The 26,320-nt window shown below is 41.2% G+C and overlaps 1 protein-coding gene across 2 annotated transcripts in view; it reads left to right on the forward strand.

Annotated features, from left to right (window-relative positions):
• Positions 1-23,791, forward strand: part of cdin1 (CDAN1 interacting nuclease 1) — a 73,031-nt gene extending 49,240 nt beyond the window's left edge. For both annotated transcript variants that reach the window (XM_053633752.1, XM_053633751.1), the window contains one exon: positions 22,804-23,791. In XM_053633752.1, the coding sequence (XP_053489727.1) occupies positions 22,804-22,939 (136 nt within the window). In that variant the 3' untranslated portion in view covers positions 22,940-23,791. The remainder of the gene's footprint in view (positions 1-22,803) is intronic.
• Positions 23,792-26,320: the final 2,529 nt, after the last annotated feature.

A 26,320-nucleotide genomic window follows, 5' to 3' on the forward strand; every position in this document is an offset into this window, starting at 1 on the left:
GTATAGTTAAACACGGCATGTAATGAAATGCGGCTCCGGGCTAACGTTCTTCCCCCGTCGTGAACCAAGCACAGGGTTGAGCTGTTGTTGGCAGAGAGAGGACCAGTAAATAAAAACCTACGCAAAACGAACAGGAAATAAAATGTCATTTCTTCCGAACATAACTTGGGCTATGAATTAGACCCATTGAGCCTCCCTTTGAATGTCGTGACGTTTGTTTTTTTTCTTTTTCTTTTTTTTTTCCCCCCCTTTAATGCATGCTTTTGTAAGGAAGTGGTCATCTCTGACTGGGCTTGGTCAGTTTGTCAAACATCCACTTAAATACCACCATGACAAGATGTTAATCCTCTTGCTGCTAGCTCTTATGTACAGTCTGAAAGGATTGAGTGTTATCCTCTTTTCATCCTCCTGTCCTCCCTGCCTCTGTCCTGTTCTTTTGCTTTTATATTAGTAAGCCTGCTCAAAGATGCGCCTGCTGTTGTGTGTGTGTGTTCATTTGTGCAGAATGAATCCTCAGCCGTGTGTGTGTGTGTGTGTGTGTGTGTGTATGAGAGCAATTGGGGCTAGAAAAGTGCTGCCTTATTCTAAAATGTACAGTATTAATTAAGTAAGCAGTAAAACATGACACGGTGTGCTGTTCTAGGAAATGACACCATAGCACTGTTGCATTCTCAAATCTGATTGATCAGAAAGTGTTGATTAGTTTTCTATAACAGCAGCTCTGACTGTAGTGCCAACTGTAATCCAAATTTGCTTTTAGGTTTATATTAATGCACTCGTTCTTATATCCTGAGTCTAATAGTAACAGCTCATTCGCAGAGACTTGTATGGTGGATTAGCCCCAGAATTTTAAACTAATAATAAATGTATTTTTATACCAATATCAACTATACCATTGTTGATATGGTGAAGCTTTCTAGAAGGATACTTGATTAAACCTTAATGGAAGGATTCTTCAGTGTCAAGTTTTCTATCAATTTGTTTTCAAGATGCAGGAGTTTGGGATTCCTGTTTCTTGCTAACATGACAAGCTGTGTTTTTTTCCTGTCTTAATAACTTGGGGAGAGAGAGAGAGAGACGGAGAAAAAGTGAGGCTGGTGAGGGAATGGCTGTTGTTAGCTGTTATAATGTAAGTGATAACAGGAACTAACCTGGAACTATGACTATATATATATATGTGTGTGTGTGTGTGTATATATATATATGTGTGTGTATATATATATATATATATATATATACACACACATATATACATATATATATATATATATATATATATATATATACATATAATATTAAATTTTATGTTCAGTTTAAAATCAGTGAACAAATGCTTGGGTATAAAAGGAATAAAACACTTCTCGGTATGCTATTATGGGAAAATAATCATGCATCAGGCCACGGCATGACACCTTGGTGATTAGTTTCCTATAACAGCACACCCCATGTTTTATTTCTTCCGATGAGGTGGTGTGATGCAGCCGGACACAAACCGGATTTACTGTTACCACACCATAGTTGATTATTTTACAATAACAGCACGTCCCCACGTGGTTTATTCCCCTTACACCACAGCAGTTTGCCAATGCTAACATTTATGTATGTATGTATGCATGTATGTATGCATGTATGTATGTTAGCATTGCCAATTTGCTGTGGTGTAAGAGGAATAAAACACTCTGGGACGTGCTGTTATTGTGTGTGTGTGTGTGTGTGTGTGTATATATATATATATATATATATATATATATATATATATATATATATATATATATATATATATATATATATGTATGTGTGTGTGTGTGTGTGTACACTAAAGAACGGCTCTTCATACTTTTTCAGTTTATAGTTACGCTTAATGTTGTGGAATATCTGTGGAAAGAAATATACGTTACATTGTTATGTCAGCTAGCATTCTGTCTATTATAGCAGCCAATCCTTCACCAGTCTCTGATTTGTCTCTTTTAAAGTTTAAAGACAAAAAATTGCAGCCATCTTGCCTGAAGACTTTCCTCTTTTGGATGTTATGGCTTTACCTTTGACTGTTACAAAGTGCGGACACTGGAGACTCCTTCCAAAAATGCAAAATAAACTTCTCATCACAGAAAACGTCACCATATCAATGATTACACATCTGCCATGTAACCACATCTGTCGTGCAAGTCCTTTGTGCAAGTTGTTGCCACAGAAACGATAATGCACATGAACGAGTGCGGTAATATAAATCTTACTGTTGGCACTACTGTCCAGGCCTGTAGTTCAAAATGAATCAATGTCTTCTGGCTAATCAGAATCCAAAATTCAGCATCACTGTGGTGTAAATAAAATTACTGAACAAGGTTTTTTTTTTTGTTATTAGAGAAAATGAGTTGGCATGTGAAGATTTACTAGCAGTGATTGCATTGTTTCCTGTGTGAAAGACTTTATACCGAATGAAGGCCGCCCGTCCCAGCCTGAAGTTAATCAGCTGTGCTCTCTGTGTGTGCTGCACGTCTGTCAGAGCTAAAAATGTTAGAGCTCCTAATGGAGGCTTGAAAAGGTTAGATCTGATAAAAAGCTGTCAAAGGTTGGAAAAAAATGATTTATGGCAATATAATGGGACAATATGGCTCATTTCCTCCACATATGAAATGGGGTTAAGACTTTTAGATTTGTCATATACATCATGAAGTTTGACCACTTAGGAGGAGTTGCTACAGTATGGACACGCTGTGTGTTGTTCAGTTTGTGGCTGGCTTAAAGCATCGTAACGAATAAAGAAGTCTTGCTGTATTGTGTGGCTTTTTAATGATACTGTTCAAATTGTCATTTGAAAATATTTATTCGCTGTCTTGCATGCTTAATGTTAATTTCTTTTCTTCTTTTTTTTCTCCGCCTAACATTTTGTTGACTTTCCTTCGGTTTGGCAGTTCCTGACCACTCTAAACTTTCTTTCAATTAATTTTTGTTCTTTATGGCGTGGATTTTTAATAGAGAAATGGGATGTTAATTCCGTTTTAGTCTCGCGCTGGTCAATCAGATAGCCTTGACACAGAATTAATTTTTTGATCCAAGAATGTGGACTGTGTGCTCATTTTTAATGGAAATGTCCATCATAGTCCCACACATCTTCTGAATTTGAGGCCTGGAATTTCTAAGTAATAAAGACATGTTGTAATGACTTTAAAGCAGGAAGCTTTTTGTTCCTTTTGTGTGTGTGTGTGTGTGTGTGTGTGTTTTTGCCTGGATTGGTGTTTTGAAAGTAGAGGTGTACCGACCCGCAGAAGGTCATCAGCAGGAGTGAACAGATTGAGTATGTCACCTGAGAGAGAGAGAGAGAGAGAGAGAGAGAAAGACGTCCCTGCTGTCCCATGTCCACTGATCCCAATGAGGCTGGACATTACAGGGTGAACCCTGAGGACAGCGCCTTGGCTACTGTCATCTGTGACGCACATGCATTCAGTCTGCTGAAAGACAAAAGCCACAACAATTTTTAGCAATTCTTTTCCCCCGTGAAACCTAAATTGTAACTTTTCTCTGTCGCGTTTATGAGCATGCGGTTCAGTGTATTTCAGATTTTTTTGTTTTGTCTCGAGAGTAATGCGAGCACGTTCCTGGCAACATCGTGATCCGCTTGCCGTAGTGTTTTCATCTTGCGCCTCGTTCCATGCAGAACAGAACTTACTTCCAACGTTTCAAACCGTATTTTTTGCCGAGTTCTCACGAACCCAGACCCTGTGCAGCACCGAGCACTTTGTGACAGTTTAATCGTTAGGAGCTCTGGAGGAATAAAGTTGACAGGAGATGACATCAAGAAATCCTCTTGGAATTTGTGACCCTCAGCACATGACATTTAGCACAGTGATACACCCAAGCGCAAGATATATGACCGACAACTCGGAATACTAATGGCGAATGACAAGGTGGTTTCATGCTTTACAGATTTCAATGCATATTTAGGCACATTGTTTAACGTGCTGCGCATGTAATCCGTGCGTGTGAGCATGCCGTCGGCTGCAGGATTTAGCCTCCGCTAAGCCTTCGTTTCACGTATTTATTCTGGAGGGTTTGTGCCGGCGCATTATACAAATTCGTCGTTTAAAGTTGAGGTTAAGAACGGCTTTGACGCACAGGAGGTGCCGGGAAACAAGCGATGGGACACACAGGCACATGGGTGCAATTTCTGAAATCTCTGTCTGACAGTTGGAAACAAGTCACAAGTAATTGGGAGCTAGAACCTTTTCATTGAATTCCTGTTTAGTTATGGAACTTTTGTGTCAAGTTAGTTTATTTCATTTTGGGGGTTTTTTTTCTTCTTCCCCCTCCTGAGATAAACATCATTGAAGGTAAAGACGCATATGCAGGATTTTCCATGATTCCCTTCAGCTATTTTTTATATCACCCCTTTCATTGACCTTCCGGGTTTCATTCCAGGCAGAAGTCAGCAACATTTGTAATCCTGGTGAGATCTTGTCTGGGGGCACAGAGAGCAGTGTGACTTTATTAAAATGCCTCTTTGTAAAACCCAATCTAACAGGAGAACTTTGATGGCTGAAATGTTTTGGAGCTCACACACATCTCTGACCCCAGAGATATCTGGAAGTGCGGGACGGCGAACAAGAGAGGTTATTTTTCAGGCAAAAAGGTATCTTTGGTAACAAATAGAGTCGGCGCTTGGGGGAAAAACTCTCGCATCTCTCGCATGTCAACTCGCATCACAAAATGTGGAAACAATACAAGCATTTTCTTGGGTGTGATGCATCTTTTGGAGGTCTTAATGTTGTGGAGGTTATGTACAGCGTTACATCAAGGAAATAATTGTACTTAGTATGAGTGTGTGAGATTTGTTTAATACTAGAATTTTTGTATTACTAAGAAAAGTATGTCTTTAAACCCTGGCTATCCAACATTTTCTGGGCACGCTCCAGTATTGGAACGGTTCTCCCACGATGCGATGTAGTTAACCATAATGAGCATATCCCAAAAAGCCACTGCCATCAGTACTGAGAACAGAACAGAAATGGGATTGTTTGCGTGACCCTATGCTGCACTGGGTTGCTTGAGCTAATTCTCAGATACTGGTTATTTCTGTCACAGTTAATATCTGAGTCGAATTGAACTTCATCCTTTCATATTATTACCTCATACAGCATTTATTCATTTGTTTTTAATATTTTCCATAATACCCAAATTCTCTATCCTCAAGTCCACCACAATAAGGCACTCAACGCTTCGTTTTAGAGGTTAACGAAATTCGATTTTTCGAGACGTGTGCAGCCGGGTTCGGTTCCAGGCGTCCCATCAGAGCGGTCAGATGACTTGCCAAAGTCAAGCGTGAAACATTGGAGTGCCGGTTGAAGGGACCGAGTCTCGTGCTGGGCTCGTGTGAAGAATCGGCTATTGTAGACACGGGGTTAAGGAGAGCGCTGGAGCATGGCTCAAGGACACCGCAGACACCTTTTTAAAGTGGCCAAGTGAATGGAAACAATCTGGCCTTTTGTTCCTCAGTAAACCAGCGTGCCCCTGACATTTGGTCTGAAGGAACGGGGATGGTCCGAGTGTCTTTTTATGTATTAAATGGTCAGAGAAAGACGGCACATTTGTGGTTTCCTTTTTCAGCCATTGCAAGCGTGTGATTGCTTTTGGAGGGTGATTAGCTTTATTTATTTATTTATTTTTATTTTTATTTTTTTTTTATAAAAGACTGGCGGCTGTTCCGGCACATTGATATTTATGAGGACAGGCATACATGGTGCTCTTCATTTTGTTGGATCCTCTGAATGGACTGCTGTTGTGTTTTGAGTTTTGGTTGACTATATTATCTGTTATAAATATTTTTTAAAAATGACATTCAAGCACTGTCAATAAATGCTATGGGAAATTGTTCCCCATTTAAAACCGGTCGGTTTTCCAGCTGCGGATGTTGTAGGTGGGTGACTCAGTCTGAGAATCAGGACGTCCATGACAAGTGGCTGTTTATAAATAACTCTGACGTATTCCTCCTTTTGGTCCACTGTCCCTCTCTCAGCCTTGTCCCTTTTCCTGCCCAGCTCGCTCAAGCTTCTCTTACCTCTGGACGAGACCATCAATTACAGCAGGGCCGCCATCATGTCGTCCTAATCGAGGAGCAGATGTTGGCCCGTTTCGACAGTCCTCATCAAGGGAACACACTGGTGCAGGGGATTGGCTCTGAGCTACAGTATCCATAAACGTCACCGTGGGGTTATTCAGTCAGGACTGGCTCTTTTCTTTTCCCCCTCCCTTCTCGGTTGTTACATGGTGACCTCGTTGGACACGATCGCAGTGTGAAGGCCTGAGTTTGATTTGTTTCTCTACAGAGCCTTTGAGAGTTTCAGGTTAAGAGGTAATCCAAGCAAACAGGCGGTTTATAAAGCACGGCTAGCCTTACGAAGAGAGCAGCTGTATACATCACAATTAGCAACCTCATGCTAAGTATCTATAAACAGGACTCCAAAATAACAAACATGTCATGGTATACAAATCACTTTCAGTATTGCGCTCAGCATTAAGGGAAATGTGTTCTTCATTTGTGTCAGCAGAAAGGAGGGATTTCTTCACTTTCATCATGTCTTAGGTATTCATATCAGGGTTTCTTGGATGTGTTTTCAAAAAATAATAATAATAATTTGAATGTATTTTCCATATTTGTCTTAGAAATATGAGAATTATTTAATATTTGTTTAGAAATGTTTAAGAAACAATGCACTGTGCTGTTTGTTAGACTCAACCTTTTCATTCTTTGCTACTTTGACATGATGTCTTTTTTCCTGCCAAAATACATAAATCTATTTTTATCCTCGTGTACATTCTGAGACCGGCCTTTTAAAAACCCCACTAGAGACCCCAGAAAATCAGCAGAATCAAATATTCCCTTTTTAAAATTTCATTCAGCGCTACCAATTTATGTATTTTTATTATATATCTGATTCACATTCCCCCCCACCCCCGTCGTGTTCCTTATAAGAAGGAAAAATGGGATGTGTGCTCTTGCCTGACCATATTTCTGGTTTAAGTTTCAGGTCACTCTTGCTTCTCGATTGCCTTGTCGCTTAAACATAGCTAACCTTGTAGCCATTGGTCAGCGCTTAATCAGAGACAGATGAGAACTCGAGCAGTGACCTTTGATTTCACTCATCCATTCAAACTAATGTTTGATATCTGTCAGGTCAGCATAGTCTTTCTGTCACACACACGGCATATGTATAATCAGTTTAAAGAGTTCGGCTCCATCAGATGAATGGTACGAAGCTTCAAAGGCTCCGTAGTGGCCTTTGTTCTTTTCAGTGCCATAAAGCATGGCTGTAGTGCACCCCATGGGTTTGTACAGTAGGCAGAAGAGATCCAGCGTTGTTGCTTTCTATGTCATCACCGTTTCTGTTTTTTTGTGTTGTTTTTTTTTTTTCTTTCTAGTTAAGCATATGGACAGAAACGATGCCGTTACCAAAGAATCAAAATGTAAAAAATTTCTAACTTGTAGAACGATGTCCATCACTTGTTCACCCTTTATGTCCGAAAGATTTATTTTTCTTTTCGAAATCCGATTTTTTCCACTGTAACCACTGTTATTTCAATATGAGATAATGTCAGCTGAAATCAGTGAGAAAATGATGCGGTCTGGTGAAAGCTCCATGACACAACCTGCCACATGCCAGTTTCACCCCAGCTGTGGTTAGCAGATGCCAGATCACTGTCCTGCCTGCCTGCTTGCATTCTCTTCCTATGTGGTTGTAATAAATGTGAAAACTATTACCTTCTGACTGAGCTCCCTTCCCCACTCATAATTCCCTATTGTGGTCTTCTGTCCAAACTAAACTATATGAAATGTGAAGTCAAATGTAAATGTAACAGCTATAAAGCTGCCATGACTGCACAGTGTTTTGTCTTTCTTGTACGTTGTTAATTTGAATCCTTTTGAAAAATATGCTTCCTTGATTGCATTTATAATGACTAGGGCAGAGGACTGCACCTCACCTAATTTATTGATGGGGCTTAACAGGCAGCGGAACTCGATCTGTGGACCTGTTGACAGTCCGCAGTCTCTCTCGAGTCTCTGTTAAAGGCTTGGCTGTGGTCAGAAAAGATGACCGCTTCTGTTTTGAGTCTTCGTCGTGGTTTGAATTAAAAAAAAAGGGATAAACCTCCTTGAATAATGATTGCAAAACATTTGGCCTTAGCCGCCTGAGTGAAACCAAACACTATGGCTCAAAATGTCAGACCTCTTTTTCACCGCCGTCTTGTTTTCAATTCATATCCCTGAGTTCATGGGAAACTTTCAGCAGAGGTTACCTGCGCCTGTCCAAGCAACGGGGGAAAAAATGTCATGGCTTGTAAGAATGTTTTTGCAACTATTTGAAATATTACCATCATTGTCAAATGTCATTTCGAATGAGAAAGCAAACATATTTTCATCAGCGTTTTCAAGGCCGGACTTTTCGAACGGTCGTCAGAAAGGGGTCACGTAATTGCGATGTTTGGTGTCATGTTTGGTCTGTTTCTCCGTTTTGATGTCACCGTGTGGAAAGTTATAGTCTCCCTGTCCAAAAAAGGAAAAGAGCACGAATGAATGGGGAAACTCCTGAGAGGTCTTAACATGTTAAGTGCTGTAATCTCCCCGAAGCGCTCGGACCCTTTTTCCTGTCGGCCCTCCTCTCAACTTCAACCTCCAACCCCTCCCCGCATGTATCACTGCAAATGAAGGCAGACCTTGGCGGCTCGACATGAACGACTCAAAGCCCCAGGGCCTTCTTTTTCTCTCGAGGCCCAGCAGCAGTGTGTGACCCCACGTCCCTCGCTCCTGTTCTTCTTCTCCTCCTCTTCTTCTTCACCTTTCACAGCCAGACGTGCACAGGATCTGGGCGTAAACACAGGCTCCGATCACCCGTACTCTCGTAATGACTGTTTTAACAGTGCCAGAGGAGGGGGAATATACTTTATAAATTGTGTTTGACAGTCTGGGTTTAGTGATTTCATCGTAGCTTGTCTTTAGTTATTACTCAGACTTCCTCCTGGCGCAGATAAGGGCCGCCCCCGTGAACACACCAAGGTGCACACTGCTCCTTATCGCTCAGATTGATTTAGGGCAAACCCTCTGTGACAGAGGTCATTGTGCACTAAAGTTATCCATCACCGAAGCTTTTGATTTCTACCCATGTCTGCCTCCAGCATGTCTATGCCTAGGCTGGACGCTGAGTACATGGCACTGTGGGGAAGCGTGCTGTAATGTCCTGTGTGCCAAGGACTAGCACTACGACTGATTTACAAGTGGAAGCTTTCATACGGTAGACCCTATCAACACACTGATCTTTATTACTAAACTTTTATAACCCCTGTCTTGTATGTATTCATATTATTTAGCTATAAGTCAATGTTGGCTTGACTACACCACCGATGATTGACAGACAGTGTCAGTATACTGACATTTAGAGCATGCCGCATGAAATATTTTCCACATATGGTTAAGTAGTGCATTTTCTGGAATATGCCGTGTGGCAAGAACATTCCTTCCCCTGAGTGGAATTTAAAAATGTCAGGTCTGTGTACATTGCATTCATTCGGGGTTTTTTATTTTTATTTTTTATATACAGTGAAACGATTTATTTAATTTTAATTTTGTTTTTCTTGGAAAACACTTAAATAGGAAATTAACACGTCTGGCTGACGACAATTCTGGGTCATTTTGAATCTTCATAAATTGCCACATCTGGAGAACTCCTTCGGATTATTTCAGCCACCTTGTCCGTACACCTTCCTGTATCATCCCCCTTTTGCTATTTTTAAAAAGCTCAGTGATTGATATTAGCAGTAAATCAGGCACGTGCACAATCTTTAATTTACCTTTTTCTTGCTACTAGCTACTCGGTAATTGCTGATACACATCTGGGTCATTCGAGATCATTCATTAATTTTAGGCCCAAAATGAATCTGACACTATGAAAAACGTGCAGCAGAGAAAAGCTTTTGATAATATTTATCGCTTTAGAGCCAAAAAATCTTGTTTAGCACTTTATTTTTTATTTCAGAACGAAAAACAGATGAATGCAATACAGAGTACTTTTGTTCGCCCTCAGTTGTACAAAAGTGTTATTTCAGTAATTTGAAGATATTTGTTGATATGAATGCTGTCCGTGACTCTCTTATTGTGATGTTACGTGTCATATTTCTTTTTTTGTTTGTTTGGTTTTTTTTTTTTTGTTTTTTTTGGGTTCAGTTTTGGATGGGTTTGGGTTTTGTTCATGTTTGGTTTTTGTTGTTGTTCTCTGTCTGTTAAAATTTTTATTATTATTATTATTATTGTTTTCCCAGAATGTCTTGATGTTTGAAAATGGCCTTTTATTCAGTACTGCAATACATGTTAAAAAAAAAAAAAGAAAAAGAAAAAAAAAAGGGGGGCAAATAGCGCTGCAAATGGCCTTGAGTCTTTTTATTTGGTAGGCAAATGCTTCCTGCATGGTTTGAAACCGTAGCTGTTGATGGAACAGAATTGGCACTTGAGTATCACGGAGTTCCTAACTCCTCCGCTCTTTAAGGATGGCTTAAGTAATTACACTTCAGTCCGTAATCAAAACTGTGTCAGGTCGCCGGAGAACCCTGGATTTATACACTGGATTTCTGCTTAATATAAGGCTTGCTTAAAACATTTTTATGGTGCTCTTCTCGTATTATATTTATATATTTCTTTTCGAGCCCTCCTCTGAAACGTGTCACATCCCATTACACAAATTTCGATACGCTAAATTACTGAGGAAGGTGCTTATATGGAATACGTTAGAGAGCCCCCTCCTTTTAACAGTTTGCTGAGGGTTCGCTTGTTCGGGGGAAATGTAGGTCTTTAACTCTTGGAAGTTGTCTTGAATTTTCTCCCGTCGGAAGATGATGTGGTTTTGCAATTCAAATATTTGCTCCTTCTCCTTTCCAACGCAAAGCTGCTTTGAAGCTGGGAAGTTCTCTCATCACCAATGACAGTGTGAGTGTGCGGCGTGACAGCACACCAGGCAGCGCTGCTCTCCTTCCTAGCGCATATTTTAAGTGCTGCGGAAACACCAAATCAAAAATGCATGCAAATGTCTGCATGTTTTGCATGTGAATATTTTGATTCGTGCGCTTGCATATTCAGGTGGAGCGTGCGCAGATAAACAGTATTAATCAAGGCTACTTAATATGACCAGCGCTATGTGCTCATAAATAAACACACTGTCAAGCGCTGAAAGTCTCCCCAATTTCTGCTTGGTGTTAATGAAAGAACCAGCTACTTTGTTTTTAGCGGGTGTTTAAAATGCACCCGAGGAGCAAGTCTTTTCAGAGGTGTCATGAGCTGAAGGTCTCTTCATTCCTCTGCTAATTAAGCTTCTTCCACTTCGGTCATTATAACACAGACAATAGGCTTTTTTTTTTTTTCTTGTCTTTTTTTTTTTTTTTTTTTTTTTAAAAAGAAACTGTTCTGCTGAAGTGGCTCATCATTCATTACCGCACAAAAACAAACCCCCTCTTAAAAGGCCTTGGAGAGACAGAAACTCTCCCCTTCCATTCTCTTTTTTTTCCTATATGTATGGCTATATCATCTGAAATATATCCTTAGAAATAGAAATTCCTGTGGACATTTTTAGATTTGAAAAAATGTACTATGCTACACATTAACCTCATATCTAACCCCTCCAAGCTATTACTGGCCCTCTCCTAACATAAAGAATATATAAGATAATTAAGAATTGTCATTGCAATAAGAACCTCCTGTTCTGCAAAGCCTATAATTTCATCCTTTTTTTAATACTTCCTCTATTCTTTTTTTTTTTCCCCCTCTCTCAACAGCAATTAATCTCATTTTTAGTACAATTTCCACCCCACTCCTGAAGTCAGGCAGAGTCCCCTGTTTTGTTCCTATTTGGCTTGGTTCCTGTGCATAGTCATTAAAGGTCCAATTAATGTCACCCTTTAGCTGAAGAGTGCTCATTTTTATTGGGGAGCTGACAGTCACCGCCGTGAGTGCCGCAGTGTAATATGCATTAATTGCCCCGTAACACTGGTAATTACCAGTTCTTCAAGCCTCTCAGTAAACTGTCATGCCCAGACAAGACTGCTTTGAAATAGATTACTCATTAGGGAGACCTGCCCTGTTTTCCAATGGGGCTCACTGTGTTGGCACAAAAAATGATTCTGGTGCTGAACAAATAGTTGCCAAAAGCAATTTCCTATTACAACTTTCCTGTGACGGGCCTTCTTTCGTTTTTTCCCCTCTTTTTTTTTTTCCCCCTTTTCGCTGTCTGACTCGTCACTTGGGGCGGGGGTCAACAGCGGAGACAGGGGTCCACCGTGGATCTGTCCCTCCTCCTGTAATTGTCTGTGACGCGCACAACACCAGCTCTCATCGGGCACCTGCTCTAGAGGGCTTGCACAGCCGAGACCAGCGCTCGCTCACGATGCTCAGGTTACCTCGAGGCTCCATCAATTTTATCTTAACGTTGTCGTTTTTGTCGTGCAAATTCAGCTCTGCTTGGTTGTGTGAGAAATGCTTGCTTTTGCATCTTTTGAATGGGTTCCCATTGGTTTTGAGCATGAATGTGTTTGCTGTTTAAGGATCAGTGGAGTATGCGAGGCCATCAATAACGAGTGTGCGTAAATAAGAGAAATCATTACATACATATTAAATGAGATGGGGTGCGTTTTGATTTTTTATTTATTTATTTTTTAATTTATGCCGATGATTGAGAATTTGAGAAAGGGAATCTATCCTCAATTCATTTTTAGTCTTAATAACACGTGCAAATGTTGCCATAACTTTTTTTCTGTCTAAATTTTGAATATACATTATAAATATTCATTATAAATATAGCAATAAATCAAATGCTTATTTAGAAAGCCATCTTGGATGAGGGATCACACACTTCTCCACCACTTTTAATACAGAAAATACTCCATCTTGTTCTCTCTCTCGCTCTCTCTCTCTCTCACTCTCTCACACACACACACATACACACACACACACACACACACACACACACACACACACACACACACACAGTGTCACCTGCATTTGTTTTATCTCCCTTATAGCACCTGCTTCAGGCAATCTGCTCCCACTCCCTTTAAATGAATTTTGTCACAGCCTTTCACATTCTCACTGGGCGATGTGCTAATGAAAGGAGATGGTACAATTTGAAGTGACCAGGTAGCACAAAGCACTGCACAGCTGAGCATGCTGGGACACGGGGAGACAAAGGAGAAGGCATGCACTTCGTCACTGATAAACCCATTACCCTTCTCATTAACACACATACACTCCCCACACACACACACGCACATCCACACACTCTGGTGCTTTGCCTATCGTGCATTTGTGTGTGTGTGTTTATGTGTTTGCCTTGGCCGAGCACTTATCAAATTGTTTATGACGCGACTAATTAGGCTAATTGAAGACATTAAGATTACCTGTCAGTTATGTGTATCCAAACTCCACGTCTGGCTGACAACTAGTGACAAGCGAGGGACCCCGTAGCATCAGTCATGATGGCATTTTCCCAAGCTATAATAAGGACAATGGGGGCCTGCTCTAATTTGATGTGGACATGCTTCTCAGGACGGAGGGGCTGGCTAAATTGAGTGTGGTGGTGGTGGTGTGTGAGTTGAGAAGGGGTCAGGACTGTGTAGGACCTGCCTAATGGAGTCCCCTTTGGCATTCTGATGGAGAGATGAGGCAATTTGAGGAGAAAAGTGTGGGCTGTTTTTTTTTTTTTTTTTTTTTTTTTAAGTTATCAGAGGGGAAAAATGACCAAAAGCTGCAGACCTTCCACCCTTGACAAAGCACGAGATGATCGAGAAGAATAAAGCAGCTTTTTTTGGGGGGTGTCCTAATGTTTGCTATAATTGACCATCTATCTACTTGGAAAATTCATATCCTTTAATTCCATTCTGTAATAAACATTTTAGCCAGGATTTATGCTCATGCTTTTCACCTTCTTAATGGTTATTTTTTATATTATTTATAGCACAGCAAGTTTAAATTCTCCAATCAGAGGGTGTTGCTTACTTTTCTATAACAGCACAGTACTTCCAGCTGTAACATAAACGTTCTAATCCTTCTCATATGTTCTAATACGTCCTGGTGTAACAGATTCACAGGGATTTGTATGGTACTCACTCTATTTAATACAAGGCAAATAATAAACTGATTTTTAAATGTGTTGGTATTTGACAAAGTAAAATGTATAATCATTCATACGGTGAAGTTCTGTTTGGAGATGTGTATTTCGGATCTATGGAAGGAGTCTCCAGTTTCAGTATTGTTATTTTTTTTATAATGGTCAGAAAGATTTTCCAGCACAGGAATGTCTTCAGGAGTGTGCACTGTGTGCTTTCCTGTTTCTCGATAACTATGGCAACTGAGTTGTTTGTTATTTATTTATTTATTATTTACTTCAAGCAAGGGGAGAAAAAAAGAGGCTGGTGAGGTAATGGCTGCTTATAGCTTCTGTACAAGTGATAACAGGAACAAACTTAGTTAGCGGACATGGCTATGTATGGTTACAAAGCATGACATTTTGTTCTTTAATATATTAAAGATTGTAGTGATTCACAAATCGTTATGGTATGAGAAGAATAACAAAACTGGGACCATGCTGTTATAGGAAAATATCACACCATTCCAGACCGGATTGTTTTCCTATAATAGCATGTGATATTCCTTCAAATATTTCTCCTTTTTTCATCTGCAAGCCTTTTTAGTGACCTTAAGCAAAATTACAGAAAGCTGCTAGTGTTAACTCGACTCAGTTCTGTCTTGGTTCACTGAGCATCTGTAAAGCAGCACGTGATACTGTTTGTAGTCCGGGCTTGTGGCCTGCTGCTGTGCTTCGGGTTTATGCTTTGGGTTTACGTCCCTGAGCCTCTTTTTCCCTTCAGCGAAAAAGACATCGTTCAGGGCAACATGGTGTCATCCACAGATCAGTGCTATCAGGCGAGGACGTCCTTCTGTTTGTTTCCTTTAGAAAACAGGGTTAAACTGTCAGCATGACAGTCCATAAGCTCAGTGCCCTAGTTGCCCCTCTATACACACACACACACACACACACACACACACACACACAAAAACACACACAGCCCCCTACCCCTCCAAATGAGTGAAAATCAATACCACATTGCCTGAGGACCAGTGTTTGGCGTCAGACTGACCCCGGCACGTTACCCTTTCGTTCTTCCATTACATGTTTCGGAATATTTAACTTCCAGTTTGATCCCCTGACTAATTAGTGTGGCCAGTCCACATGCAGGAGCCTGTGTGGTGTTTTTGAAGCCCCATGGTGCTGTGACTGAGAGGAGCTGAAGCCCTAGTCACCGGGGTCCTACTCATGTTTTGTTTGCTTTGTAAATTTTTTAAAACGACAATGAAATCTGATTTTGTACCACTGATCATCAAAGAAAAGTCTGCCAACTGTGATGCTATATCATACCACACATTCAGATTGAGGAGGATTGTTAGCATTTTCAGGGGATTTATCTTTGCAAGGTTTTGTGACAGAAAAGCTTTTTTTTTTTTTTCTTTTTTTTTTTTTAAATTGCTTGCTAGTCCCTTTGTTAAAATGAAAATAATGAATATATTTCATAATATTAATTTAATATTAGTTTATTATTTAATTATATAAAATATTTTCTCTTTTTTTCAACTATCTTATGCCAATAGTTGAATAGTTAAAAATGACATATCCTACAATGGTTTAGTTCAGGTCTGGAGTGTCTGGAAAAAGTGCATTTAAGGGAACGAATTTCCAAACTTGGAAAAGTATGAAAATTCAGAAAATATTTTGGACCAAAATTTGGGTTTAAGTAATATCAAAACACTAATGCGCTACACGTGTGATCTCATAACATGTCATGTTTTATGTTTATGATATGTCATCATCTTTTAAAAAAAATTATAATAATAATTAGCCATAAATATTAAAAGTGTGGAAAGTTTAACAATAAATCTGGACAACATCATCATTAAAGATCTGGAATTTTCTTATAAGTAAAGGGCAAGAATCCTGTTGCAGTAGTTAAATATTTCATTTGCTGGTACTGTTGTCTACTTGCCTGAGAACATTTTTACATAATACTTGTATGCAGTATATGTTCAAATACCAAACTTTTATCCCTCTCATTTTCTTTTTTGCAATATGGGTATATATATATATATATATATATATATATATGTGTGTATGTGTGTATGTGTGTGTGTGTGTGTGTGTGTGTGTGTGTGTGTGTGTTGGTGCACCGCGTCTCTATACCACCCACAAACTCTTTGGTCCCATGCCGAGGCAACTGGTTAGTGATGAAGCTAAATGACACCGTGGCCCTTGTATGTCCCTTTGGGGCTAAAATTACCCCCAAGAATGTAAACACGGTGCTGAGTTAGCACACGGCTTTCTCTCTTAAATCCACTCTGCTAGATACGGGGAAGAACTGAGCTCTAATTTCGACCTCAGTCTACCAGGTTCACCCTTGATGGCCCAGTGTGATTATTATTGTTTGTCAGTGAACAACAAATTTAAGTCCTGTCCATCTACAGGTGAAAAATTGTTCTTTTTCTTTGCACATTTCTCTCTGGCCTTCTTGGTTTGTTTTTTTGCGCCAAGGTGACTGGAGTTACAATTCATTACAGCTGCTGAATAGCTGTGAGCAATATAGGCTGAAGGTAAAGTTCAGATGCTGTGGTGCTGACATGTTGATTTAGAGGCGGTAACACCACTGTGCACCTCCAAAGGTGGCAATTTGGACGAAAGCCAGGTCTGTTTTCACACAGGCCGTCTGTACACTGGCTGCGCTTATTTTGGAGGGGGGTCTTTTCTTTCTCGTGGGTTTTTTTTTTTTTATACCTTGGGTGTCAGACAACCAACTTTCACACCTATTTATAAGAAACAGTAATTTATCTGTCCTCCTCCGTCTTTCTCCATGCAAATTCAATATCTGGAAACATGAAGTGGCAATTTGCAGCCAACGGATCTTTTTTTAAAGATCCATTTAAAAAAAAAATTAAAACAGATAAATCTGAACAGGGAGGGGTGAAAAAAAGTACTTGACTGTGTGGTGAGAGCTTTCAAAGTCTCCTTCACCCATATGTGTGCATGCAAGATCAGGTCATGCAAGCCATTAAACACCAGAGTCATGCACTGCAGCCTGAGAGATGGAGACTTGTTTATCTGAACAACACACATCTCCTACAGGTCTCTGTGCACCAGTGATGCTGGACACTCCAGCACAGAGGCGCCTGGGTCGACCCAGCCAGACACGGCTTAGGTTACACTCCAAACTGTTGTTGATTACCACCATGGCTGCAGAGGGGCTCATCATAAATTGGAAACACATTAGCAGGCAGGTTTAAGGGCAGGATTAGGACATGTCTTGTGGCCAGACCTTCTCAAAACAAAATGGAGGATTTGTTCCTTTCCCTCTAGAGAGATTTACTAATTATTGATGAGAGCTACTGGGAGTTAAGAATAACAGGTTAAAGGAACACGTATCCCCTTGACACCGTCACAAAAGTCCCACTGATCCTCATCATGCTAACTTCTTCCTTGTCATGCTACAGAGAGACCCGTTAATCATTATAACATGAGCTCATCTGCTAATTAACACCAGAAGCAGTTCTTTCCATCATCATAGACCTGCATCACTGCTTCTTTTTTTTTTATCTCTGTGTCCCCATGGATAGTTTTCTTGATTTGTTGTAAATTAGTTGGATACTCAGGTAAAATATACAAAATAGTCTGATATTCAGTGCTTTGAAACTGCTTTTGTTGATTTGGAGTGGGAATCATGGTCATTATCCTGGTCAGATTCCCTGTAAATCCGGAGCCTATCCCAGAAATCACTGAGCACTAGGCAGGGATGAATGGACATCAATCCATCACAGAGCACCACACACACACATTTACCATACTGGCATGTTTTCTGGACAGTAGGAGGAACCTACTGAAGAACCCAGGGGAAATCCATATGAACGTGGGAGAACATGCAAAATTCTGCACAGACAGTAACCTGAGACTAAGGTCGACCCAAGGACCCTGGGGCTGTGAGGTGACGACGCAACTCCCTGCACCACCATGCTAGCCTACTGCATACATCTATATTGAAAAACATCATCTCAATGAATCCATCCTTAAGACCGTTATAGGTTTTCATTCATTTGCATGAGGCAGAGTCACATTTATGGTGATACAGAACAGACCACTCTTAAACTCCGGGTCACCTGACACTTGATCTGGAGAGAGAGGGAGAGGGTCTCTACGTGAGCCCACTCCCCAGAGAAACCCAGTCATGAAAGTGGAACAGTTGCTCCTGGGTAAAGGACTGCTGGCTGATCTGCACATGTGGTGTTCTGAAGAACTTTTTTTTCAGAAAATCATGATGCAGACTGCTCTGAGCCGCCCTCTGGTCTGCGCTCTGAACAGATCATAGACCGACCTGCTGGTTGTTTGTTTTTGCCATTTGGCCAAAGCAGCCAAGCACGTGTCCGAATGAGTCAGAGCGTGACATTGCAGATCTAAGCTGTGCATTTCACGGCAGCACAATTTCAAAGACAAACAACTGCCTCACAAAATGGAGAAAGAAAGCAACAACGGTTTCCCATCTCATTTTTTCATTTCATTTTAACAAAGTCCAAATGCATAGGAGACAGCTTTTGGTTCATTTTTCATTTTTCTATATTTTTAGATGGGGTCATTGAAGACCTTTCTGATTGCTGACCCTTTGGTATTGGCCAGTGTCTTCATTGCTTTTCACCCTGTCATTTCAAAGGAAATTAAGTGCCTAAAGGTGCAAGTGCCATCTCCTTAGTCATTATCGCAGACAGGCCAGGCGTTTATTGGATCTCACCTCACCAGTAGCGCGGTGGTCATTAATACATGAGCGGAGGATAATGAGTGCTGTATGGTTTTACACAATTATAGCCACATGTTGGATGAGGGTGAGGGTCTTTACGTTCTTGCATTAATGAGGTTATCAATATGGGTGACGGGCATAGCCTTTGGCTGGTGCTGGCATGGTCAGTGGTTGAATGAGATCCAAAACTAAAGGCTGCTCTGGTCCTCAATGTCGCAGCAGTGCCCAAGGTTTGCTGATAAAATACCGTTTTAAGTCCCTCTTTAATCTCCCTGGTTGTATTGACAAGCCATGCCTGTGGGTGTAAATTTCAACTACACTCTGCAATCAAACAAGGAGCAAGTAGGGGCATTTGTGTCACATCGCGTTTTGAAACCTCATTGACAGGGGCAGAAAGCAGACATAAAAACGTCTTCAAAAATTACACCTGGACAAGGACGGGACTTTTTTTTATGGCAGTGTGTTCTCGCTTAATTACATTGCTGGTGTCTGGGGCTCATTTGAAGGCCAAGCGTAGCCCATCACAACCTTGTGTTTGTGTTTTACATACCTGAGAGAATTGAATGCTTCCAGCACAATAAGAGTTTGTCTTTAGCAAGCCGGATGCTAATGGCAGGCTGTTTGGCTGTTTGTGATATTTATGAAGAGTGGACCAGCGCACAATTCTTGTTTACTGCCTGCACTGTTCTGTCCAGGCGAGGCCATACCTCTTCAAATATCCTGTTTGTGTGGAAGCTTTTTTGTTATCACTGGGCTGCTGTAGCCAGGGCCCCAGGCTGGTCGAATAAAACATGCGAGACGGAGGTTCTGTGCTGATATCGCCTTGCTTGCAGCCTTGAGTAGGCCCCCCGCCCCCTATCACCCAGTTCAAGCCCTATAAATAAACACCAATTAATCACCAGCCGAAAGCCAGGCCAGGCCAAAGCTGTGACAGCACAAACCCTGGTCTCTCTCACTCGTGTGCTCTCTCTCTCTCTCTCTCTCTCTCTCTCTCTCTCTCTCTCTCACACTCTCTCTCTTTCTTCTGCTCTCTTTTATATTCACACTTTGTCACCATGGGTTGTGATACAGGTCGGTAGTGCAACATAAAATGTCCAGATTCAGTGTAATGAATGTCAGCACTTTGCCAGATGTATGGAATTTGTAAAAAGGTGCATTTGTACCAAACTCTTAAAAATTTTTCGTCTTAAATCTTTCTTTATTTTTTTGTGTCAAAGAGTAGTGTAAGTCTTGCTACATTTAGAAATGCCATAGAACTGCGTACTCTCAGTTTCACTTCATCCCCAGAACTTCAGGGGTTCGGTTCAGGCCTTAGGTGCATTTATGATGAAAAGGTATACTATAGAAGATGCTAAATGGTGCTGTGGTGATCTGGAGACAACACCATGGAGGGCTGTAATTAGTTATTTAATTATGCAGCGATTACACGTGTGCATTGAGAAGGTGGGGGGGGGTGGGGGGCGGAGGTGGGGGGGGGAGTCTCCTCTAATGGCAGCTTACTCTCTCAGCACCTCCATTTGGGTTTTTGTTCTTAAGTGCTGTGCTCTCATTAAGCTGCCGTTTTAACCAGCATGGCACCTGCTTCAAAATCAAATGCAGACCGCTCGTTACGGCTAATGGCAGTGTGTCTGCCAGCAGCGCTCTCCACGGCATCCCACTTACTCCGCCCGCCAAAGCTAGCACGCTCCAAATTAGCTACATTTCACAAACAATTTCACCAACTCGTTACACAGTTAGATGTTTATTGGAAGATGACCGACTTTCCCGGAGCGTCGCGGGTGCCAGCTTTAGGTGATGGAGCACTGGCCCGCATAATAGACCACAATTATAATCTGAGCCTTGTGCCGTTTGCCACATTATTTATGGAAACCTTTCATTGGGGTTTTTTATTATTATTTATTTTGATATGGTCACAAGCCCGTCTCCTTAACCTGAGACCCCTGTTGTTTGCCCTTCACCTCCTCCCGTTCCACTGCCAACAACCCATCCGTTGTATTGCCAGTTTTTTTGTGTTTTTTTTAAGCTTTGGGATTTATTTCAAGGTCCCCCTTGTATGGACTTTATTAATTCAAAATAGAATTCAAACCCCATTTATTTCCTCACGGTGCAGCCTTGGTGACACTGTTCCCCAGTGTTTATAATTTTGCTTGTTTCAATTTGTGCCTGGACGCCCCTGACAACCCAGGGACATGATGTATCGTACACTTGTGCCTTATCTGTTGATGTACAGTTTTAACCTTTCAGAAGGTTGCTTTCCCTTCTCTCTACAACCTCCTTGCTTTTTTTTCCTGTTGCACAACCCCCCCCATCTCACTGGCTGAAAAGAGCAATGCACACTGATGCTCAATAAAAGTCTGTCTTAACCTTGCTCCAAAGTTATCTAATGTAAATGTTTAGATTTTGTTTCCATAACATTTCCATAAAAAGAATGGCCATCCATATAGCAATGTAAAAGAATATGGGGCTCTTACAGTATAGGGTGGGGAGATTGGGGGGTGAACTTGCACTACAGAATGCTCTACTGAATGACTAAGCTGTGTGACTTTGTGGTGAACTTGCAGTGCATCTGTGGTCTCGCTCTCTCTCTCCAGGGCTGTTAGTTTTGGCGTGTTTGCCCAGAGATACTGAACTGTAAATCACAGCCTGTAAAACAGGGAATGCCGGTACGCCGTCACACGTACTCGCTATTCTTTGTGGAGAAGCCTCTGCACTTCTGCTGGGGTTTGGGGTTATTTACACAGTTCAGTTGCCCTGACTTGTCCAATGCCGGTCAAACAGCTTGTTATTTATAGATATAGCAAGAGGTAGCAGTCAGGAAGTAGGGATGAGGGTGTGAATGATGAAAGTTGTAATAACTGTAGTGTAGATGATGATTGCAGTGATTGAGGTGTGCATGAGCTAAATGCAGCGTAGAGCATCTAATCATGGTTCTGATGTTGACGGAGACAGCGGTATTTCGCTGATGGCATGATTGATCACAGTTGGGACTTTATGAACTGCTCCTCAGGGCTGAACTTCCTGTAGTGCCGCATAGCCCGTCAGGCGGCTTCCTGTCTGCCTCAGTAGGGACATCTAAGCCCCATTTATTATCTCTAGGCAGTTTCACTAAATAATCTGGATTGGTGTGCATCTCTGCGCTCACCTAAAAAGAATCATAACTCTGACTCAGACTCTGACTTTATGTCTGCATCTTGAAGTTCAAAGAACTAGCCATGATCATTCCTCGATGGACGGGGTCCTCACTTTTCTTCAGGGCATAGTAAATATCACCAAAAAATGATTTATAGTTTGGCTAGGAAAGTGTAAAATACTTCCGTACTGTTTTGGAAATAAAAAGCTATAATTACCTGTGTGGGTTCTGAGCTGAATGTAGATATATGAAGTGACTAGCAAAATACAAAAAAAAACCGTCAAGTTGGAATAAGAAAGGGATCAGAAAAAAGGTATCTGAAAACTGTCAGCTTTTCTCAGCAAGTGGGTGAGTGCTGTTATTTATAGCTCTCCAGAAGTGCAACATGAGCCAAGCCAAAATGGCTGCACTTTAAGTGTCCATGTGAATGAAACAGCTGGATTGTACTGCAACTGTACTGACAGATGCACGATTAGAGCGAGTCTGCTCCCTCCATTGTGGCCTCACTGTTTGCTGTGCTCACTGTGAGCGTTCTGTCTGAAGCACTCATTTCCAGCGTTCTTCTTCTTCAGTATTATTATTGTTGAATTCCATTGTAAAGGTTTGCATCGTCTGTCGATCTTATCAGATGACAGCTTTTGTTTTATACTCTTAGTCATGTTTCCTAAAGGGGTGGATCAAAAGCAAATATTTGGTGGTGTTTATTTTTTCCCTCCCATCACATGTGGGTTTTCATCATTTTACTGAACAAGCCAAGAAAATCCTTTTAAAGCAGCTATTCTTGATTGCATGTAATTCTGAACTGAATTCATTATTTGCAGGTTTGGCCCGGGTCTGGTCATCTACTGGTATGGCTTTATAGCAGAACTGGACTGCCAGCGGGACCGAGGGATCCTTCTCAAAGACTGTTTCCCCTCAGACATCGTGACTCTGGGCCATAGCCCAGACCGGTGCTGACGCTATAGCTAAGGGTTATACTGAGGCTGAGGGAGTGTGGGGTCACAGGGCATTTGCTGGTGGACATGTGAATCCGGAAGTAATCTAGTTTTCCTGCTGCGCGCAACTATTGGCAAACATCTGCCCTGAACTCCAGCTGAACTCCCAGGGTTCACAGTTGGAATCGTACCTCTGTTCAAAATCACGCCGGGGAGCCTGGAATCCTGGACTGGACCTGGACCTCCTGGTCCTTCAGGAAGGAGGAGACCTCTTATCATAGCCCTTTTCCTCATCATTCTGCCCCTGCGCAAACTCGTGAGACCAGCACAGAGGTCATCCCCATTATCAACGTGTATGTTCTTCATTTTCTCTCTTTGTCTCTGATAAGGGTGTGGTCCCATTTGGAGCTCTGTGTGATGACCTTTCCTTCTGTTTTTTTATTTGGGACATTTCACAGGTTTGCCAAGTGGTTTTGAGTAATGGTGATATTCAAGCTTTTGGTTTTTACCTTTTGTCTTTCACATGACTGTTAAACTTGCCTTAAAAACAATAAAGTCAAATAACCTGGAATTTGTGCTTAGTACTCTGTGGAAAAAAAAATAGAAAGTCTGGTCAGGTTTATCAAGTAAGCCAAGGTTGATCAAATTTGTAAAGAAAAATTACTGTACATAGTTAAAAAAAACAAACAAAAAAAAACAATCTCCCTAGACTGTAGGGGAACACAGGTTGGCGTTCCACAAGACTCCTTCTGCATGCTGTCTGGATGAAAGACGAGAGTGGGGCCTCGGAGCTGCAGTACCATGGTGAGATATGAGCGAGATCAAGAGCTTCCCCTCCCTGTACTCAGTGTTAATCAGGCCCAGACCTGTTATGACCTGCTCCTCTCAGGGAGGAGTGCAGCGGAGCTTTACCCATCCCTGACCCCCCCCCCCACCACCACCACCACCACCACCACCACCACCACCTCTCTCTCTCTCTCTCTCTCTCTCTCTCGCTACACCCCCACCCCCCTAATCCGCCCTTCAGAGCGTACAGCACTCCTCCGGCCCGTGTGGACCTCTACTCTACTTTTCAATGGCAATAAAGTGTTACATGATTTGTTACCCTTAAACCTCTAACCCTAATGCCGCCCCTACTCCGTTTAGGCCTCAAACACCGGGGGTCAGAGAAGGGTCACGGGGCGGCCATGATTTCCTCTGCCGGGCCCATTCCTCCAAACGGTACAAAACAACGGCCCCCCAGCGTCCAGTTAACGGAGCCTTATTGCGCGGCTATGGAATGCTTAGACATCACTTTACAGCGCCTTTTGGGCACAAAAAAACAGCTTTTTTTTTTTTTCTTAAAAGAGAGCAAAATGAAATGTGGAATAAAGAAGACGAAAAAAATAGTAAACAGCAGTTTCAGTTCCTCTCAGCTTTCAAGCCTTCCTGCCATTGTTTTTCAAGATGGCTGTTGCACAAAAGAGGAGCTCGGGTCAACCGCTATAAATTAGTTTCTGCATACAATGCAAACCAAATAGTGCTTCTTTTTTTTTTTTTTTTTTTTTTTCCTTTTTTTCCTTTTTTTTTTTTTTACACTGTCACTACAAAGGAAGGTCAGAGATGAGACAAGGGTGCTGAGATTTCCATGATGCAATTGCAGGTTTCCAATAAATGATAAAGTACACTGCAACTTTATTTTTGTGTTTTTCCTAGGCAGCCTCCACTCTCCAGTTTTAGATTCATTGTTCTTGTCACAACAATCCCCCTGTTAAAGCGCTCGCCATATAAGGGCTGCCTCATGTTGTTGTTTGTGTCCAGCTGTTCTTTCACTGGGTTAAGTGGAAGTACCTTGCACGCATTTACACCACAGTCATCAAGATCGTCATTTGTGAACAGTTTTTTTATTTAATATTTTTATATAAAGTGTTTCACGACCATATAAGTATTTATTTATACTGATTCTTCATTTCTTTGCAAGAAGCAACCTGCATATTCTGAGAATAGAAACTGCTGCTCTGTGTCTTCAAGATCTTCTCATCAAATGAAAGTCCATTCCTCCGTTGTGCTCTTGCAGCCAGACATCCCACAAATGCATGCGCCTATAAGCTTTACTCGGACAATATGCCAAAGAATGGCCATCCACAGAGGATTGCGCTTGCTTATTAATGTGGGAGAGAGGTTCACGTAATGGGCTACAGCAGCGCTCAGCATGCTCTCTCCATTACCGACTCTGGCCAAGCACGGAGACCGCTCAGCACCGCAGTCTGGCCAAGACTCGATGAAAAGCATGTTCTAGAAGCTCAGAGACAAAGTCATCGTGCTTATTTCTTTTTGACTCTATTTGTTTGAAAACTGAGAATGTCGCATGACTCATGACACCAAATGCTTAACACACTGTTGAGAGAATTAAAACACACTTCTGGCAAAAAAATGTTGTTTTTTTTAATAAAGATTATCTTTTTTTTTTTTTTTTTTTTTTAAATACTACATACATAAAGCATCCTGTGAGAATCTATTAATTCTATAACTGTGTCATTTGATAAAAGCAGTTACAGTTTCAATGTGAAAATAGAGTCTACTCTACTTTTTGTAAAGAAAAAAAAAACCCAGTAAAGTACAGCTTTAGAAAAATCAGAGGGAATAAAAGCTTGAAGACATCTTTCAGGAGAGAATAGATCCAGATTGTTATTACAATCAGATGGGATGTATGTGCAGGCACGAAATGGCATTTCAGCTGTTGTTTAACTTTGGCTGAGGTTGTAAGCACTCTGCACAGCTGTGTGCACTCCACCATTAACATATCTATCTTTCACTGCCACAGCAGGTGTGCGATCATGAGCTGCTGTAGATTTAGTTCGGATCCACTGGGCTACTCGCAGACAGGCAAAAATGATCTGAACTTCTTTAGTAACAATTAACTCTTATTCTGTGATCTGATTCCAGGGTTGGAGAGAATTGTGAGAGAGAATATCGTTACTCTCAGATTGCATTGCGACGTTCATATTAGGTACTGTTCGTCTTTCAGTGTCCTTTTAGGTCTGAGTTTCATACTATATGTTATGTGAATGTATTTTTTTTACTGGCCTGTGTTATCTTTCTGTGAGCTGGAAATATATTTGAACCTTTTATAGAGCGTTTGCTGTTATTTAGAATACATGCATATTTAACGTTGCATTTTTTTTTTTAGGTTTAGGGTCTACTTGAGGAATTTATTTACAATTGCACTCTGCTACCTCGAGCTGTCTCCTGCAGAAACAATTCCCACTTTGTACGAAGTCTTCTGCATGATGTAGGTAGTGAGTGAGGTTAAAAAAAAAAAAAAATCCAAAGGTTGAGATGTGTATAGAAAACTTTTTCCATATATGGAGGTCTTTTCTGTAAGAAAGTAGGCATATTATGCCTTTATGTTGAATGTAAGGAC

Source organism: Ictalurus furcatus, chromosome 9 (assembly GCF_023375685.1).
Source record: "Ictalurus furcatus strain D&B chromosome 9, Billie_1.0, whole genome shotgun sequence".
In the NCBI taxonomy this organism is placed as follows: Eukaryota; Metazoa; Chordata; class Actinopteri; order Siluriformes; family Ictaluridae; genus Ictalurus; species Ictalurus furcatus.